The 20,066-nt window shown below is 49.6% G+C and overlaps 1 protein-coding gene across 2 annotated transcripts in view; it reads left to right on the top strand.

Annotated features, from left to right (window-relative positions):
* The window catches only part of NR4A3 (nuclear receptor subfamily 4 group A member 3), a 44,727-nt gene that overhangs the window by 18,773 nt on the left and 5,888 nt on the right, over positions 1 to 20,066 (top strand). For both annotated transcript variants that reach the window (XM_043891039.1, XM_043891040.1), the window contains 2 exons: positions 3,579 to 3,778; positions 6,405 to 6,583. In XM_043891039.1, coding sequence (XP_043746974.1) covers positions 3,579 to 3,778; positions 6,405 to 6,583 — 379 coding nt within the window. The remainder of the gene's footprint in view (positions 1 to 3,578; positions 3,779 to 6,404; positions 6,584 to 20,066) is intronic.

Below are 20,066 nucleotides of genomic sequence, written 5' to 3' on the forward strand. Positions count from 1 at the left end.
TGGCTGGAGCCTGGCACACGGGGCCTGCTGGCTCTCCTCCTTGCTGGACTCCATCAGAGAAAAGCTCATGCACAGGCAGCCGCTGCGTCTCCCTGTGTTTATGATGCATGAAATGTGAGCCCAGCAGGGGCAGGGGCCTGCAGAGGACCCTGGTGAAAGCTAAGTGCTCTGGAGGCTTCTGAGCAAATATTGGAAGCAGGGAGATTATTGAGTTGTGAGCCCTGCTTTCAGGGACAACAGTGTAGGAGGGAGCTGTTAGGTCCCATTCCTTGACGTTCTTTAGTCTTTTTCTCTCCATTTAACACCCTACTTTGAAACAATAAGGCTGAATTAGTATCAAATTCTAGGCAATACTGCCATCATACCTGATGTGATTAGCAATATTTTGAATCACTGAATGCAGAGCCATCATGTGGAACATTCCACCAGGATAGATGATGGTCGGGGCTGTAAAAGAATAGAAATCATACCGTGTCTGCCATCAAACCCACCCTGGAATTAAACTAGAAATCAATAACAGAAAGACAGCTGAATACAAGAGCCAAAGGAATCTTAGAGATTGGCCAGTCTCGTCACTTCCTACTTCAGAAGCAGAAACAGGCCCAGAGAAGTTCAGCGCCTCATCTAGGGCTTCATGGCAAGTCAGTGTCAAAGCCTGGGGGAGATGTGCTGTCTGATCCAACATTCTTTCCTCAACTCCCAGTTACCTGAGATTTCACATGTAGGGCTATCAGTTTTCTAAACGTGGTGCTGCCTTGAATTTCATGCTGCCTGTGGGGAACATTTGGAATTAGATTCACGTAAGAAGAGGAAGTTTAAAAATAAAACCTTCTTCTCCCCGCTCTCCTCCAGTTAATAGTACATGTGCTGAAAGGAGGCGGTGGGGAGTGTCTGTGACACCAGATCATGCAGCCATCCGTGAACATCCATGGAGAGGAGAGAGGACTGCTTCCTTCTACCATGCCTTCCTACCATTCCAACTCAGAACATCCAGGGCCTCATATTAATAGAATCCTGGCCCTGGGCAGATTACTGGGAACAGAGGAGCCAGGACTTTGAGCTGGACCTGATATTATGGGATCCTAGAAAGGCAGGCTGAAAATTAGGAACCTTCCAGTTCAACCTCATCCCTCATTTTATAATATGGGAGCTGAGGGACAGTGATAATTCTAAATACCAAAATCATTATCAGTGTCATTACTGTCTTCATGTGCTAAATATGTTTTATGTGCCAGGTTTTCCACATATGTATCACATTTAATCACTGCAACAAAATGTTGAGGAAGATAGTACCACCATTGTGCAGAAGAGAAAACTGAGGCTCAGAAAAGCTAAGCAATTTACCCTAGATAACTATAGCAGCAGAGCTACATTATGTCACAAACTAGGGGCCTAAACAAATCTAGGCTTGAAGCAACTGGGCTCCTTGTCTGATGTTTCTTTTGTTATTTCATGATGCCTCCTGGGAAAACACGGTGAGATGAGGGGAGACCCAATTCAGACAAGGGCCTTATTTCTTCAGATCTATGTAATGCTACAGCGAGCACCTGTCTGCTCATTGGCTTTTTGTCCTCCATCCAGGTTAGAGCATTGTGGCAAACCCAGGTACTCCCGTGACTGTTCTTTCATTGAACAATATTCAACAACGGTTTGTTATTGTCATTGTTTAGTCACTGAGAGTCAGTTCTGTCCCAGTCACTGTGGTGACAGAATATGAGACCAAATGAATATATACATGGAGAGCAAAATACTTTTTTTTTGAAATGCCACCTGTATTACAGAGTAAATTCTCACATACACATATACTCTAGTCTCCCATTGATCAAAGCAAAATACTTTTAAAAGCTATCCTACAGGCCACCAGCACGTAATATCAGAACTGCTAATAGCCAGAAGGTGTAGGACTGGAAACCACAGAGGCGTGTTTAAGTCTCGGCTGTCCCACTGTTGCTTGTGGAACTTGGGAAAGTCTGTTAGCCTCTCTGAGCTTCTTTGAGTCTCAGTTTCCTCATCTGTAAAATAAGGATTAAAATCCGTTCCCCTGGAAGATAACTGAGAAAGGAGACACAGAAGCACCATCAGCGGTGTTTCTGTGAAGGCAGCGATGCACATGAAGGTTTTTGCATGTCTCTTCAGTCTCCGTTGTTGGTTGTCCCTGGATTATTACTTTTCTGTATCAGTCTTTCTGCCTGAAGCGGGAAAGATTTTCCTTCAATGATTCAAGCAAACTGCTGACGCCACCCGCATAGCTAAAAGCTGGGTGGAGACTTTAACCCTGCCTGTACCTTCCTTCTCCTGGAGTCCTCTAGGTCAGTGCTGTCCAACAGAACATGCTCTACGCCACATGGTGGCTACCGAGCACTTGGAATATGGCTCGTGTGATTGAGGGTTTTCACTCATTTAAGTAGCCACAAGTCCTGCGTCTGATGGCGCCGTCTGCCTGGGCCGTGCCAAGGACACATTCCTCCCCCACCCCCTCCTTTTTTGTCTTATCTCTCAGAAATCCATCAACAGTAAGCACTCATCTTCTCTTGGTTCATTCCAAGATTCTCAAACTTCACTGCACATGAGAATTCACCTGGAGATCTTGATAAAACAGTTTCTTGGGCTACTCCCCACAGAGATTCTGATTCTGTAGGTCTGGGGCAGAGCTGGAGATTTTTGCTTCTAACACATTCCCAGGTGTTGCTGATGCTGCTGGTCCAAGGACCACAGTTTGAGAACCAGGGGTTAATTAAACATCTTGTTTGGAGACAGCTTTGCCTTAGGGACTCTGTGGATCCTGGAGGCTCACAAAGACAACCCCCTAGGGTGATGACTCTCAACACCGGCAGCCCTTTGGAATCACCTGGGGAGCTTTTAAAAACTCCTGATGACCAGTCCCCATCCCAGACCAGTTAAATTAGAATCTCTGTGCCTATGACCCAGACATGAGTGTTTTTTAAAGCTCCCCAGATGATTGCAGTCAGGACTGAAAACCAGTGCACTCATGGGGCTTAAGCAAATTTCATTGCCTATTAAGTGGTAACAGAATCCACTCTGTTTATGTCACAGGGCTATCGTGAGAATCTGATGAGACTATGAGTGCAAAAAGGTTTTATAAACTGTAGGACGCAAGAGTAGCGATTTAGGCCTTGATGATCTTTTTTTTTTTTTTTTGAGTGCAAATTGTGTTCTTAGAAGGTGCTGGAAATTGGGGGGATGAGGACTAAAACTTGTAAGAGAAGCAAGCAATAAAATGTGCAGCATCACATAAAACACCGTGTGGGCGGCTGACACTTGGTCCCAAAGGAAGACTCTAGGAGACAGTGTAGAACCCGCAGTGAACTGTAGTTACCCCGCCCAGGGGGTACACAGCTTGGTTATTTATCCACCAACCCACTGACTGAGGTTCTCCAGGAAGGATGCTAATTTCTAGCACTTTCTGCTGTCTGTCACAGTGAGAGTGGGCTCTGGTGGCCAAAGAAAGCCCTCCTGAGAAGAGAAGGCATTGACAATCTTGCAAGAACCGATGAGCAAATGCTGCTGTCAGGCCTGTTGGACTGAGATAACGCTGCTCTCTGGGGTTTGCCTTCCAGTACTGTCCCGCTGACCAGGCTGCCGCAGGCACGGACGCTGAGCATGTGCAGCAGTTCTACAACCTTCTAACAGCCTCCATTGATGTATCCAGAAGCTGGGCAGAGAAGATCCCCGGATTCACTGATCTCCCCAAAGAAGATCAGACATTACTTATAGAATCAGCCTTTTTGGAGCTGTTTGTTCTCAGACTTTCCATCAGGTAATTACTACTCTTTTATCTTCCTTTAGTCCACTCCTTCCTTTGAAGAAGTTTGAAACCTGCTGGATTTTTAACTAAGTCAGTGGGGAAAAGTTTGCTCAAGAAGGACATACGTAATATGACCAGGCGTTAAAAAACTGAGCAGTGGATCGAACGCTGGGCTGGTAGCCGGGTCTCCTGGATTCTAGTCTGTTTTAACAGACTTGTTGTAAGACCCTAAGCAGGTCACTTGCTTCATCAGAAATTTAGTTTCCTTCTTCATACAATGAGAAGGTTGGATTTGGCAACTGATGGGCTTCCCTGGTAGCTCAGCTGGTAAGGAATCCGCCTGCGCTGCAGGAGACCTGGGTTTGATCCCTGGGTTAGAAAGGTTTCCTCCAGGAGGGATAGCAACCCACTGCAATATTCTTGCCTTGAGAATCTGCATGGACAGAAGAGCTTGGCCGGCTAGCCTGTGGGGTCGCAAAGAGCCGGACACGACTGAGCGACCAAGCACCACACACAGCAAAGCCCCTTTTAGTGCCGTCATTCTGATTCCAGGAAGATTCTCGTGGTGCAGAAGGTATTTCCTGGGAGCCAGTGTTTTCAGCATTGCCTTTGCCTCCCAGGTTTCCATTTAGTGTTACTTTCTGATGCACCAGAGGGGGCGCTAAAGAGTTCCCACAGCTTTGCAGCCTCCAGTATTTACTCCAAGAGAAGAGCTCCTAGATCAATAGATTTGGTTCAGCTTACCGCACTCTGACATCAAAAACAAAGAGAAACTGATTTTTCAAAAAGCTAGAACCTGGAATCTAAGCTTCTGCCATAAAGTTCACATGTAGCATTTTAAATTCTACCTTCCTTGCTTCCTTTTAGTTATATGTTTATTCCTATAAATATACACCAACATTTTGCCAATATTATAGGAAAAACCGTCCCTTTTCCCCTCTTTCTCTTCCCTGCTACCCACGCCCCGGTTTCACACCATGTTACCAAAAACTCTCATTTACGATGCTAATTCCCATGCCTCATTCCCAGCTGTTTTGGTTTGGATCTACGTTGAAGCAAGTCTAGAAATCTGCATTTTTAAATGTACTTATTGATATTTTAAAATGAAAGATGAATATTTTTAATGATGAAATGTACAATTCACAAAGAAGATAGACATCATAAGCCATTAGACACCTAACAACAGAGAAACAAAGATACATAAAGCAAAAATCAGAAGAAATATGAGGGAAAAGAAAAAATATATATAATCATAGTGTGACATATTAACTTAGAAATCTGCATTTTTAAGTCATCTTCTAGCAATTCTGATGCCACTGGTCTGAGGTCGGGGTTTTAAACCCTGAGATTGAATCATTCTGTCCTGTGCATGCATGCCTCTGGGGAGGGATCTGTGGGAGAAACCCAAGTGGAGTTACAACCAGACTGCCAGTAATTAGCATAATTACAGCCAATCCTGCATGTGCAGGCGCTAAGCTGAATCAGCAATACGACTACGATCTATCAGGCGGGCAGCAAAGGATTAAGTCAGAGATCAGCTCCATGAGGGCGGACGCCATGTAGGCCCTATTCATCAGGTTTTCTCCAATGTCCAGCTAAGGAATGGCACTGGTTTTGTGCTCAAGAAGTACTTGCTGAGTGAATGAATGAATGAAGTTATTTCTCTAAAAAGCACAGCTAAAAAGACATTAACATGTTACTGCAGTGGGCCAAGAGAGAGGAAGATGTGGCAAGAGATTTGAAAATTAAAGGATAGTTAAGATTAAGTTAAGGTCCACCTAAAATTCAGAATTAGTTATACCTAACACTGGTTGGGCTCCTCTTGTATTCAGGCACTGTGCATAGACTTTCAAATTCTTTATTTTATTTAATTCCCACAACATTCTTTGGAGGTAGCAATTAGAATTCCTGTTTTATAGATAAGGATAAGGAAACGCAGAAAGATTAAACAAGTGCCCAAGGCTCCAGAGAGAAGTGGCGCTAACTAGAAGTGCCAGGGTGCCTTTCATGAGAAAAGAACGGGATCACTGCGGACGTCATATAAACTGTCAGGGTGGATTGAGAAATAGCCCTCGACAGCCCAGCTGCTAAAAGCAGAGAGTGTAGTACAAAACAAGGACTCTTTTTACTTTAGACCATTGTTCAGTTTGTGATTGATTTCTGGCGCCTGAGAGGACTTGGTGTTTTTAGAGTCTGCACAATGGAATTGTAGTGTCTAACCTCAGGCCTTATCAGTTTTCGACATTTAAGAAAATGAAAGAGAAGTCCTGGCAGAGGAGCACTGAAGCGAACAGTCTGGTGTTCACGGCGCAGAGAGACAGGGCACTGGGCTTCACTTCCAGCATCCATGCCAGGGCAAGCCAGAAAGTGCATCTGCCCATAAGAGAGCACACGCCCTACTCCGAGCACCTCCAGGGCTGAGGCTTAGCAGGGGAGTCAGCAGACCACTAGCAGTGGTTGTTTATCCCAGGCTTGTTCATGGAGGGCGTCTGGGTGGGTTTCACAGCACCATGCTGGGTTTTGAAGGCTGCCCAAACCTGTGTGTGTACCGGTGCCTTATGACGTTACCCCACTGGACAGATTGAAGGGGTCTATTTTTGTGTCGCTATCCTCACCCCCCGACGACTTTCTCTCGTAGGTCAAACACTGCTGAAGATAAGTTTGTGTTCTGCAACGGACTTGTCCTGCATCGACTTCAGTGCCTTCGTGGATTTGGGGAGTGGCTCGACTCCATTAAAGACTTTTCCTTAAGTTTGCAGAGCCTGAACCTTGATATCCAAGCCTTAGCCTGCCTGTCAGCACTGAGCATGGTCACAGGTAAGCGCCGCCCTTACGTGGCGTGGACGGACAGTGGCTCCCCGTCTCTCTTTTTCCGGCTTCTGTTTGGTTCTGGCTTTGGCTGTCACTCACACAGCCAAAATTAGGAAATTAGGAAAATGATTGCCCCACTTTGCTGAAATCCACTGAGTTTGTTGTTTGGACGCTAAGTCGTGTCTGACTCTTTGCAACCCCATGGACTGTAGCCCAGCGGGCTCCTCTGTTCATAGGCTTTCCCAGGCTGGAGTACTGGAGTGGATTGCCATCTCCCTCTCCAGGGCATCCTCCCAACCTAGGGATGGAACCCACGCCTCCTGTATTGGCAGTTGGATTCTTTACCACCGAACCACCAGGAAAGTCCCCCGCTAGGTCTATCCTAGTTTAAAACAGGAGACACACAGCTGCAACTTATTGTCATGAACTTCCAGGAAAGAGGATTCCCAGTGGGTTTGGTTATTGTCAGTAAACCCAGTTATATGAAAATCTAAATTTCCACAGGGTCACTGTGGGCAGTTGGACTCACTGCTTCAGGGTTATTTTTACAGGAGCTTTTGAAGGAAGATTACCTTAACCAGCCTAGTCTTGTGGGGCAGAGGGGTGGGTCTTCGCTTCTCCGCAGTCCTTGGCTAGTAACCCAAAGTAAAACCAAAGAACTACATACACATAAAACACACATTTATTTATTTACAGCTTTATTCAGCAGCTTTAATCGGCAGAGGACTGAGGAAAATGGGTATTCATATACAGCAAAAACGGTTCAACTCAACCACTTTAAGGGTTTAAACCAGAAGTCTGGAACATATTCAGCTTCTCTGCTATGCCTTTCTCCCCCTAGATGTCTCTTCCTGTCTATCTTTTGGGAGGTAAACGATTCCGAGGCAGAATGACAAAGAAGAACAAAACATAGTGGATAAGAAAGGGGCACCATCTCCCGGTAGCTGCTTGAGGCCCAGCTCCCCTCTGCTGCTTCACACTTTCAGAGTTTCCTGTTCGATCTCATCCTTCTTGTTCAAACTGGGGCTTGGTGAAGTCGTGACAGTAGATGGAGGCTCCAGAAGAGGCTAGCCAGAGAGGCTTTCACCTCCCATCCTTTTCGTCAGACTCAAGTACGGGCTAGATCATTGGACTGAGGATTAAGTTTCAGATTCTTGACACGCTCCTGGCTGTGGAAAACATGTTTTTTAGGCTGGTGATGCGTTTCACAGAGGGCCAGAGGCATCCTGGGGCACATGGGCCCTTCTTTCTGATGCATCCAAAGTGTGCTTCGTTTACACACACCTCCTTGGGACATCGCCTGTTAGCTAAAGTGAGATGTGTCTGAGCACATTAAGAGACTAAGCTGGTTCATCATCTCATGGTTTTCATGAAGGCCAAGAAGAGGAAAGGTGTGTGCAATGGGAGGAATAGGACACCAGTGTGTTCCCTCAGGATTCCAAGTGGAAATAGGCTCCTCCTGGTCTTTGGTCCTGAATGAGAAGTCTCCCTGCCAGAGGCTTCCAAGGAAACCATTGACAAAACAAAAAGAAACAGTCTCCAAGAGTATGGATTTGATTAAGGGGTCTTTCAAAGGCACACAGAAGGGAACACCTGAAGAAAGTAAACACATTGAAAGCACAGATGTTTCACTCCAGCAGGACTGGAATGAACCGGGCTTAGAGGCTAGCTTTCAGCTGAGGCTCTCCAGCTCAGGTTTAAAATCATTCGGCTCTTCCTAGGACAGTTAAACCGTCAAAACTGGAAAGTATGAAATCTAGTTAATTTAGAAAAACAGACACAAAAACCAGAGCCAGCTAAACTTTGCTTTCAGTAAATAAAGCCAACACATTGCACATCGCTATGGAAATGGGATTTGAGTATAGTTCATTGACAAGTGCTCCCTGATCTAGGCACTCTGCTGCAGTTCGGTGGGTTTTCAGAGATGGTAACACGCACACCTGGCAGGGATAGAGCACGCAGAAGAGTCCATGTGATACCAGGCACTGAGTGCCACGGTGGGATGTGAGAGTGGATACCAGGCACTGAGTGCCCCGGTGGGGATGTGAGAGTGGGTCCCAGGCGCTGAGTGCCCCGGTGGGGATGTGAGTGTGGGTACTAGGTGCTGAGTGCCCCGGTGGGGATGTGAGAGTGGGTCCCAGGCGGTGAGTGCCCCGGTGGGGATGTGAGAGTGGGTCCCAGGCGCTGAGTGCCCCGGTGGGGGTGTGAGAGTGGGTCCCAGGCGCTGAGTGCCCCGGTGGGGATGTGAGAGTGGGTACCAGGCGCTGAGTGCCCCGGTGGGGATGTGAGAGTGGGTCCCAGGCGCTGAGTGCCCCGGTGGGGGTGTGAGAGTGGGTCCCAGGCACTGAGTGCCCCGGTGGGGATGTGAGAGTGGGTCCCAGGCGGTGAGTGCCACGGTGGGATGTGAGAGTGGATACCAGGCACTGAGTGCCCCGGTGGGGATGTGAGTGTGGGTACTAGGTGCTGAGTGCCCCGGTGGGGATGTGAGAGTGGGTCCCAGGCGGTGAGTGCCCCGGTGGGGATGTGAGAGTGGGTGCTAGGCGCTGAGTGCCCCGGTGGGGATGTGAGAGTGGGTACCAGGCACTGAGTGCCCCAGTGGGGATGTGAGAGTGGGTCCCAGGCGGTGAGTGCCCCGGTGGGGATGTGAGAGTGGGTCCCAGGCGCTGAGTGCCCCGGTGGGGATGTGAGAGTGGGTACCAGGCGCTGAGTGCCCCGGTGGGGATGTGAGAGTGGGTCCCAGGCGGTGAGTGCCCCGGTGGGGATGTGAGAGTGGGTCCCAGGCGGTGAGTGCCACGGTGGGGATGTGAGAGTGGGTACCAGGCGCTGAGTGCCCCAGTGGGGATGTGAGAGTGGGTCCCAGGCGCTGAGTGCCCCGGTGGGGATGTGAGAGTGGGTACCAGGCGCTGAGTGCCCCGGGGGGGATGTGAGTGTGGGTACTAGGTGCTGAGTGCCCCGGTGGGGATGTGAGAGTGGGTCCCAGGCGGTGAGTGCCACGGTGGGGATGTGAGAGTGGGTACCAGGCGCTGAGTGCCCCGGTGGGGATGTGAGTGTGGGTACTAGGTGCTGAGTGCCCCGGTGGGGATGTGAGAGTGGGTCCCAGGCGGTGAGTGCCCCGGTGGGGATGTGAGAGTGGGTACTAGGTGCTGAGTGCCCCGGTGGGGATGTGAGAGTGGGTACTAGGTGCTGAGTGCCCCGGTGGGGATGTGAGAGTGGGTGCCAGGCGGTGAGTGCCCCGGTGGGGATGTGAGAGTGGGTCCCAGGCGCTGAGTGCCCCGGTGGGGATGTGAGAGTGGGTCCCAGGCGGTGAGTGCCCCGGTGGGGATGTGAGAGTGGGTACCAGGCACTGAGTGCCCCAGTGGGGATGTGAGAGTGGGTCCCAGGCGCTGAGTGCCCCGGTGGGGATGTGAGAGTGGGTCCCAGGCGGTGAGTGCCCCGGTGGGGATGTGAGAGTGGGTGCTAGGCGCTGAGTGCCCCAGTGGGGATGTGAGAGTGGGTGCTAGGCGCTGAGTGCCCCAGTGGGGATGTGAGAGTGGGTCCCAGGCGCTGAGTGCCCCGGTGGGGATGTGAGAGTGGGTACTAGGTGCTGAGTGCCCCGGTGGGGGTGTGAGAGTGGGTGCCAGGCGCTGAGTGCCCCGGTGGGGATGTGAGAGTGGGTCCCAGGCACTGAGTGCCCCAGTGGGGATGTGAGAGTGGGTCCCAGGCGCTGAGTGCCCCGGTGGGGATGTGAGAGTGGGTCCCAGGCGGTGAGTGCCACGGTGGGGATGTGAGAGTGGGTCCCAGGCGCTGAGTGCCCCGGTGGGGATGTGAGAGTGGGTCCCAGGCACTGAGTGCCCCGGTGGGGATGTGAGAGTGGGTCCCAGGCGGTGAGTGCCCCGGTGGGGGTGTGAGAGTGGGTCCCAGGCGCTGAGTGCCCCGGTGGGGATGTGAGAGTGGGTCCCAGGCGGTGAGTGCCCCGGTGGGGATGTGAGAGTGGGTCCCAGGCGGTGAGTGCCCCGGTGGGGATGTGAGAGTGGGTACCAGGCACTGAGTGCCCCAGTGGGGATGTGAGAGTGGGTCCCAGGCGCTGAGTGCCCCGGTGGGGATGTGAGAGTGGGTCCCAGGCGGTGAGTGCCCCGGTGGGGATGTGAGAGTGGGTGCTAGGCGCTGAGTGCCCCAGTGGGGATGTGAGAGTGGGTGCTAGGCGCTGAGTGCCCCAGTGGGGATGTGAGAGTGGGTCCCAGGCGCTGAGTGCCCCGGTGGGGATGTGAGAGTGGGTACTAGGTGCTGAGTGCCCCGGTGGGGGTGTGAGAGTGGGTGCCAGGCGCTGAGTGCCCCGGTGGGGATGTGAGAGTGGGTCCCAGGCACTGAGTGCCCCAGTGGGGATGTGAGAGTGGGTCCCAGGCGCTGAGTGCCCCGGTGGGGATGTGAGAGTGGGTCCCAGGCGGTGAGTGCCACGGTGGGGATGTGAGAGTGGGTCCCAGGCGCTGAGTGCCCCGGTGGGGATGTGAGAGTGGGTCCCAGGCACTGAGTGCCCCGGTGGGGATGTGAGAGTGGGTCCCAGGCACTGAGTGCCCCGGTGGGGATGTGAGAGTGGGTCCCAGGCGCTGAGTGCCCCGGTGGGGATGTGAGAGTGGGTCCCAGGCGCTGAGTGCCCCGGTGGGGATGTGAGAGTGGGTACTAGGTGCTGAGTGCCCCGGTGGGGGTGTGAGAGTGGGTGCCAGGCGCTGAGTGCCCCGGTGGGGATGTGAGAGTGGGTCCCAGGCACTGAGTGCCCCAGTGGGGATGTGAGAGTGGGTCCCAGGCACTGAGTGCCCCGGTGGGGATGTGAGAGTGGGTACTAGGTGCTGAGTGCCCCGGTGGGGGGTGTGAGAGTGGGTGCCAGGCGCTGAGTGCCCCGGTGGGGATGTGAGAGTGGGTCCCAGGCACTGAGTGCCCCAGTGGGGATGTGAGAGTGGGTCCCAGGCGCTGAGTGCCCTGGTGGGGATGTGAGAGTGGGTCCCAGGCGCTGAGTGCCCCGGTGGGGATGTGAGAGTGGGTGCTAGGCGCTGAGTGCCCCGGTGGGGATGTGAGAGTGGGTGCTAGGCGCTGAGTGCCCTGGTGGGGATGTGAGAGTGGGTCCCAGGCACTCAGTGCCCTGGTGGGGGTGTGAGAGTGGATACAAGGTGATGAGAGACCCATGGTGGGAGATGGTCATCTCGGAAGAGGTAGTGTAAAAGAATCTAAAAAAGAATGAATACATGTATACGTATAACAGAGTCAACTTGCTGTGCACTTAAAACTAACATAACATTGTAAATCAATGATACTCCATTAAAAAAAATTTATTTTTAAGATGTAAATATATCCAAACCAGAAAAAAAAAAAAAAAAGAGGCAACATGAGCTGGTCTTTGATAAAAACATAGGATTTTTCCAGGCTAAAATGGAAGGCGTGAGAATTCTAGGCATGAATATAAATTTGCTAAAGCCATTGAAAATGTGGCTGTCATACATTTCAGGCCTAAAAACCAGAGTGGTGGGAAGTGAGACAGGTGTGATAGGTTAGGGTGAGGCACGGCATGGAGAACCCTTCACACTTGGATGAGAAGGTTGGGGTTTATCTTGAGAGCAGTGGGGATCCGCAGAGAGGACCTTCATGGCCAGGCTTGCATTTTAGAGAGGTCTACCCTGACAGCTGGTTTTGAGCACAGATTTTAGCAGGAAAGAGACTAAGAGGGAAAAAGCCAGTCCAGGTATGAAAGTTTGGTTTAAAAAGAGGTCCTGAGGCTGACATCTTTTTTTGTTTTACCCTTTAAGTGAAAGTGAAGTTGCTCAGTCGCGTCTGACTCTTTTTTTTTTTTTTTTTTTTGCGTCTGACTCTTTGCAACCCTGTGGACTGTAGTCCACCAGGTTCCTCGGTCCATGGATTTTCCAGGCATGAGTACTGGAGTGGGTTGCCATTTCCTTCTCCAGCGGACCTTCCCAAGCCAGGGATCGAACCCAGGTCTCCCACATTGTAGGCAGACGCTTTACTGTCTGAGCCACCAGGGAAGCCCCGTTTTACCCTTTAAGCAGAAATTAATAGACAGCAATGAGGTCACGGCATGTGGATGCCCGCAGTCCCAGCCTGGAGAGACTGGCAGTTCAGTGCGGAGAATACGGCCTAGGAGTTAGGAGGAGGAGGCGCCGGTGGCGTCTCTGCCTGCGGCGTGCTGTGTGCGGCAGGCACACATGCTTCCCTGCTGCAGCTGTGTAGTCAGGAAGTCGTGTCCAACTCTTTGTGACCCCATGGACTGTAACCCGCCAGGCTTCTCTTTGCATGGGATTTCCCAGGCAAGAATACTGGAGTGGGTTGCAGTTTCCTTCTCCAGGGGATCTTCCCAACCCAGGGCTCGAACGTGCGTCTCCTGCGTTGCAGGCAGATCCTTTGCCGCTGAGCCACCTATAGCTGCTCAGCCTCTGCCCATTTATGTGGAGACTTGCTCAGCGAGGAACCAGGTTGCATGGCAGAAATTGCAAGGATGTTGGAGACCACCACCCCAGGTTTGAATCTGGGATCACGTATTTAATAAGTGCATACTACTGAGAAATGCATTTCTCTGAACTCAGTTTCCCCATCTGTAAAATGGGGACAATAATATCTATTCCTTCTGGCAGCAGCAAGGATGACAGATAACTAGGTTTGTGATGTAGCCAAACTGGGTTCACAACAGGTGCTCGCTCCATTTATCTTCCGTCCTGGAGGGATGCTGACAGGGACTCCCTCAAATCAGGCACATGCCTGCCCTTTCCACAAACCCTAGCAGTCCAAAATCAAACTCGGCGGCATGAGGAAACAGGTGGTAGCCTTAGAAGGCAGTGTGTGTGGTGAATGTCTCCTAGGATGCTGGAGAGAGGCTTGAAGAAAGACAGTGATGTTAAAGAAATCCGGCTGCACTTACCAGGTGCTGACAGAGGGCCCAGTCCTTGAGGGGTGCCTCCAGATCCTGCTGCCAGTCCCACGGCCTCTGCCGAGCGGGTTGTTTTAGGTGCTGTAGTTAGAATACACAAGAAAAACAAGGCCTCTTCTCTCATTTCTGGATCTCGCAGAACTCTCTGTGATTTGCTGGTTGGGAGAGGGGTTGAGATGTGTGAAAACTTCAGGAAACGGCAGAAAAGGCAGTGCCTGAGCACCGGCCGCGCACGTTGTCCTGGATGTTAATTTTCATTCGAACGTGGGCTTCCCTGAAATCTTGACCTCTGAGAAACTCCATTGATCATAAAAGGTGATTGTGATCAGTTGGGCTATTGGCAGGAGAAAATTTGTCCCCAGATTGTCTGCTCCAAACCACACGGAACTCATCAAAAGGAAATGGGGTTTCAGACATTTAACCAGTCTTGCTTCCAGGAAAGTTATTAAGAATCTGTACCACATTGGTAGTCTGTACAAACATGACATTTTTTCCTAATTCTTTTTTTTTTCCTTCCTCTATTTCTGTCTCTCTGCCCTGATAAAAAAACTAGGTGGCAAGGTGGGGCAGGAAATGGTTTTTTTCAGATCACTCTCCTTTCACGCAGTTAAAGGGAGTTCCCCACAGTTGTGGCTGTCGCATATTTTTAGGTCCTCACTTTATCTACCCTAGCCACTCCTATATTCCTGACATAGGAGTAATGGAAACACCTTGCTTCTGATAGAATGCCAATGAGGTGATATCTAGTTGCAGTTAATTATGTGTAATAAATAAGAAGCACCCCCCCCAATCAAAAGTTAGTATGGAATTACTACATTTTGTAAGTATTGTTCACTAAATAACTATTGAGGCCCTACTCTATGTGGGGCATGGTGACAGTCTCCAGGGATGCCAAGATGAGCCATGTGTGAATTCTGCTGTCAGAATTCACAGCAGAAAAGTGTATGGTCTACTAGGAAGTCATATGTGTTGGTGTAGTGAACTCAGGGTATGGTAGTGAGTGCTCACGTCCTTAGAAGGGATGGATTCAGGGCAGGGGAAGTTCAGATTACTGCTAGAACTTTGGGGTTAAAGGAAAATGGAGGTACTGGTCATGCATGGCTTCCCAAGGAGATGGCGTGGAGAAATAAGGCCGTTTAGAGGAAGGACATTCCGTTGTGCAGTAGAGGGAGCTGCTTAACGTAGGCGGCCGTGGAAGTCTTCACATTCTGGGGAGAAGCAAGGAGCTGGAGTTGCATCATGTATTTTTTTATTTTTCCCTTTTCTTGAAGGTGTTATGGGCGCATCGCTGATTTACAGGGTGTTAGTTTCAGGTGTAGAGCAAAGTGACTCAGCCGTGCATACGCATATATCCACTGTCTTTCAGATTCTCTTCCCATATAGGCCACTATGCTATACCGTAGGTCTGTTAAATCCTATGTGTAATCTCAGTAGAAAGAACAGAAAAACTAAGAGAGTACAGGCTACTACACTTGATGATGCTGTGTCTTAGAATGAGCGTGAGAAAGAAGCCATGAATCCACTGTGGGCCGAGGACTGCCTGCTTCTGATGGTGAGAGCTGAGAGCATGTCCTGTACTTTGGGAAAACTTAAAGAATTTTCAGGGAAAAACTTTGATTCTATGTAATATTTATCTTATGGCTTATGGTTATGACCTAACTGCAGAGTAAAATGCATTTCCCATAGAGTAAAAGGGGCTTCCCTGGTAGCTTAGCTGGTAAAGAATCCACCTGCAATGCAAGAGACCTGGGTTCAATTCCTGGATCAGGAAAATCCCCTGGAGAAGGAATAGGCTACCCACTCCAGGATTTGTGGGCTTTCCTGGTGGCTCAGATGGTAAAGAATCCACCTGCAATGCAAGAGACCTGGGTTCGATCCCTGGGTTGGGAAGATCCCCTGGAGGAGGGCATGGCAACCCACTCCAGTGTTCTTGCCTGGAGAGTCCCCATGGACAGAGGAGCTTGGAGGACTACAGTCCATGGGGTCGCAAAGAGTCGGACACGGCTGAGCGATTCAGCACAGCACATAGAGTAGAAAGGGAAGGAGATTGGAAAGGCAGCTTAGACCAGATAGTAGAGAGAATCTTGAGTGCCCAAGTGCCATTTTGCAAGACACTACATTAAATCAGTGTTCCCTGTGGCTTTCATTCCCTACTCGTGTCTTCCATCAGGCAGAAGACACTCTTTTCTTGTCTGTCTGTAGTCTTTCTCTTTTGCCTTGTGGGAATGTGAACTCTGAGACTGAGGAGGGGGCAGGAAGCAGTGAAAGTGACAGAACCCCGTAGGGGGCCGATCCCGCCACACCCTCCAGCAGCTGTTCTCGGAGCTCCCCTGTTCACTCAGAGTGGTTACCTGGTTACTCTGTTTTTCTGGCACATAGAGCCATCACCTGCATTGCCAGGAAAACTAGATGTAAAACTTGCCAGGGCCATATTTTTTTTTTAAAAAACGGTAGTGGAGAAGGGATGTCATGGGAGTTGGAGACTGGAGGACTGGGTTCAAGTCTTCACCATGCTTACTTCCTAGCTGTGCAATTTTGGGCAAGTTCCTTACCCTCTCTGAATCTCAGTTTTCTCCTTTTTCATAGGGATAATGATGTCTACGTGTAGGTTTTCTGTAAAGATTGAATGACCTAATGTATACTTTACAGATATTGTTATTACCCTAAATGGCACAAGTTTTACTTCCAAGAAGAGCTGGCAGTTCTAAGAATCCATAAGTCACTTCAGTCGTGTTTGACTCTTTGTGACGCTGTGGCCTGTAGCCTGCCAGGCTCCTCTGTCCGTGGGTTTTTCCAGGCAAGAGTACTGGAGTGGGTTGCCATTTCCTACTCCAGGGGATCTTCCTGACCCAGCAATCGAACCCGCATCTCTCTTGTCTCCTGCGTTGGCAGGTGGATTCTTCACCACCGGCACCACCTTTGAAGCCCCCAAAATGTTGACGCTTCCCTACAGTTATTTGTGCACATAACATTAAGCAATTTCTTTGTGTCTTTCTTTTCCAGCTAGATTCACGATTTCTTAAGGGAAGGGAGAGGTTTATTCGCCTTTATAATTACTTTAGCATTGAGAAGTATCTGGCGTAAGGTAAATATTGCTTGAATGAGTGGGTTAATTGTGAATAGCAGAAAGTGTCCCAAATTAGGAAAACCTGTGTTATTTATTTTTAGCCCACCACTTTGCTATTAGAAGATAGTCAGAATTCCTGAGAACTACCTTATTTTAATTCAGAGTGACTCTATATTTATTGAACATCTGCTATGTGCCAGGCATAAAATCCCTTATCCTTGGAGAGTCTGGGGTCTCACTGGGGAGACAGACACCTGCTCTGATAAATCGGAGAGCCCGAGATGCACTGTTCAGCCCGAGCACAGGCTGCTGGCCGCCGTGTGGTCCCCTGGTCAGTGGGGCTCAGCGCCGGTGGGGCTGCCCGTCAGGAAAGGACGCGATGACGTGAGCAGCAGCAGTGAGATGACTTCCCGGGGGAAGCAGCAGAGCTCCGAGCAGGAGGTCTTGTTTGTTAGTGTGTCTGAGTTACACACACGTCTCTCCCCGGGTGCGCTCTCCTCCTTCCCCTCTGGCTGGACCTGTGTTATTGTTGTTACTCAGTCGGCCTGTGCCAAGACCTGCTCAAGGTCAAAAGAAGTCCCTTCTCCTTCTGAGGCTGCTGATGGTACCATCACTGCTTTCCTTGCCCCCGATCCTCGCCATGAGGAAGAGGATTTGGCATTTCTTGTGTGGGCCTAAGAGGCAGAACTGTAAACTGTAGGAAGGCAAAATTTAGCTCAGCATAAGGAAAGCTTCCTAAAAGACAGAACTATTTGAAATTGGAATAAGCAGCCATGGGGAGTGAGTTCCTGCCTTGAGGAGTGAGATTTACGGAGATCGAATGAACACTCGTTGCATACTGTATCAAACATCTTACGGGGCCTGGGATTGACCGTAGCAGCAGCTTCTCCAACTTTCACCTCCATGCAGATTATTGGGCATCTTGTTAAACTGCAAATAATAACCGTAGAATAGTGAGAAAGTGGGCAACAGTCCATGGAGTTTACATTCAATGGGAGAGGCGGGCACTGGTCACAAAAAATATCTGATTTCCACCTGTTATATCCTTCAAAGGGAAAAACATGGAGAAAATGCCATAGGAGAACAAGATCTAGGTTGGGAGTAAAAAGGGAGGCTTCCTTGAAGAAATACTTGGTCTGCGGTCTGCAGGGTGAATAGATGTTAACCTGGTGAGGAGCGGGGAGCAGGAGCACAGAGTTAAATAGCTTCATTTTTTCACTCAGTCAGGCTCTCCCCATCTCTCTCTGTTTCGTACCTTCTCCTTCCCTCCCTCACGTCCCTTCTCCCCACTGCCTGCCTCCCTGCCTCCCTCTCTTTCCTAGCAGAGATGTCTGCTGCGTGGCTAGCTAGGATGCCCCAGAATCCAGCAGTGTCTGTGGACACTAACACGCGGCAGGTTAGGAGTGCGGGCTGTTGCTGCTCACTCTGCCCGCGGTTCTCACCCCCGCGCTCTGCTCACTCTTCTGACCCCGGTGCTCTGCTCACTGTTCTCACCCCGGTGCTCTGCTCACTGTTCTGACCCCAGTGCTGTGGTCACTGGTCACTGTTCTCACCCCTGTGCTCTGGTCACTGATCACTGTTCTGACCCCGGTGCTCTGCCCACTGTTCTGACCCCAGTGCTCTGGTCACTGTGCTCTGGTCACTGGTCACTGTTCTGACCCCAGTGCTGTGGTCACTGGTCACTGTTCTCACCCCAGTGGCTATAACACTGCTTGGCACGGAAAGTGAAAGTTCCTCAGTGGTGTCCAACTCTTTGTGACCCCATGGACTGTAGCCTGCCAGCCTCCTCTGTCTGTGAGGTTCTCCAGGCAAGAATACTGGAGTGGGTTGCCATTCCCTTCTCAAGGGGATTTTCCCGACTCGGGGATCAAACCCGGGTCTGCCGCATTGCAGGCAGATTCTTTACCGTCTGAGCCACCGGGGAAGCTGCTCTGCTTTGCACACCGTTCTAACCCCAGTGGCTATAACACTGCTTGGCACAGAACAGATACTCAAATATTTGTTGAAAGAAGCAATTAGTCAATTAGCTAATTAGATACACAGAAAGTAGGAGGGAGTTACAGGGAGGCTGAGTTCATCTCAGGAAGAAAAGGGACACTCTAACAATGTTCAAGGCAACCAGGTATAATAGAAATATCTCTGGACTTGGCATGAAAGAAATTAGCCACTTGTTAATTTTGACAGTGGCAAATCGCTTAACTCTCTGTGCCTTAACCTTCTTATTCACTGAATAAAGATTATCTTTGTCCTGCCTAGTTCATAGAGTTATGGTGAGGGTGCAATAAAATAATCTAAGTTTTTAAAATGTAATGTAAAATACTACTAAATATATTTTTATTATCAGGGTGTAAAAGTGAACTCCCGGTCTGGCTGGTGTCTTTGTGGTATCTTGTAGTGGAGACTCTTGTCTTAGGAGAGAGTTTGAACTAAATGACTCAAATTCTTTCCAATTCATATATTCTATGGTTATGACACATAAATCCATATGTGTGGACATGCATGCTCATTCCTTTGCAACCCTAAGGACTGGAGCCTGCCACGCTCCTCTGTCCATGGAATTCTCCAGGCAAGAATACTGGAGGGGGTTGCCATTTCCTCCTCCAGGGGATCTTACCGACCTAGGGATCGAACCCACATCTCTGACATCTCCTGCTTTGGCAGGCAGATTCTTTACAGAATCTGTATTTTAAAGTTTTGAATACACGAAGCTGAGTTAAAATACATATTGGATGAAAATGATGTAGATCAAAATGCAAGAGATACTGAGAAGCTTGCTTTATTAAATGGTGGACAAAGATCTTAAACTGAAATCTGTATATACGAAAGGGGAAAATCCAAATGTCTGATCTGCCCTGGAATTTATGAACTCTGTGTACGTCAGCTCTGCAACGGTGCTTACCAAGCTGCAAGAAGAAACGGAGGTTCCCTGACGCTGAAATGTCGGCGACTGGGGTTTTCAGGAATTTCAGATTATTGGGAAGGTCTCAGACACTTAGTGACTCCCCAGTGATTTGAAAGTCTTGCTGACTGCTGGCAGTAGTTTGCCTGGAGACTGAATTTTATCTCAACCCTTTTGAAAGAGCAAAGAAGCCACAAATCCAGTAGCTGTTCAACACAACAAAGAAGGTGCCTTTGGCTTCTAACAGGAGTGTCTCTGAATTCCTCAAGGAATTCCAGGCCTAGGGTTGATCCAGCTGGCAGGAGGTATCGATCTCCACTTGAATTCACTGAATAAATAATGGTTGCCATAGTTATCGAGCAGTCACAACTGGTTGGAGAGCAGGGAAAACTCTGAGGCTCCTTCTGTGAGTTTGGCCACGAGAACGTCTGGTTACAGAGTTCCATAATCAACCCCCTCCTGAAATCCAGCCCACACATTGCTCAGTTTCTTTCTTCTGATAATGAATATAAGATCCTGAATATGGTGCAAGGCATGAGGCACGGAAGGGAAGGGAAAGCTTAAATCAATGGATTGGTATTTTATTCTGGGAAAAGCATCTCTCCCTGCATTATGA

Source organism: Cervus elaphus, chromosome 29 (assembly GCF_910594005.1).
Source record: "Cervus elaphus chromosome 29, mCerEla1.1, whole genome shotgun sequence".
NCBI lineage: Eukaryota > Metazoa > Chordata > Mammalia > Artiodactyla > Cervidae > Cervus > Cervus elaphus.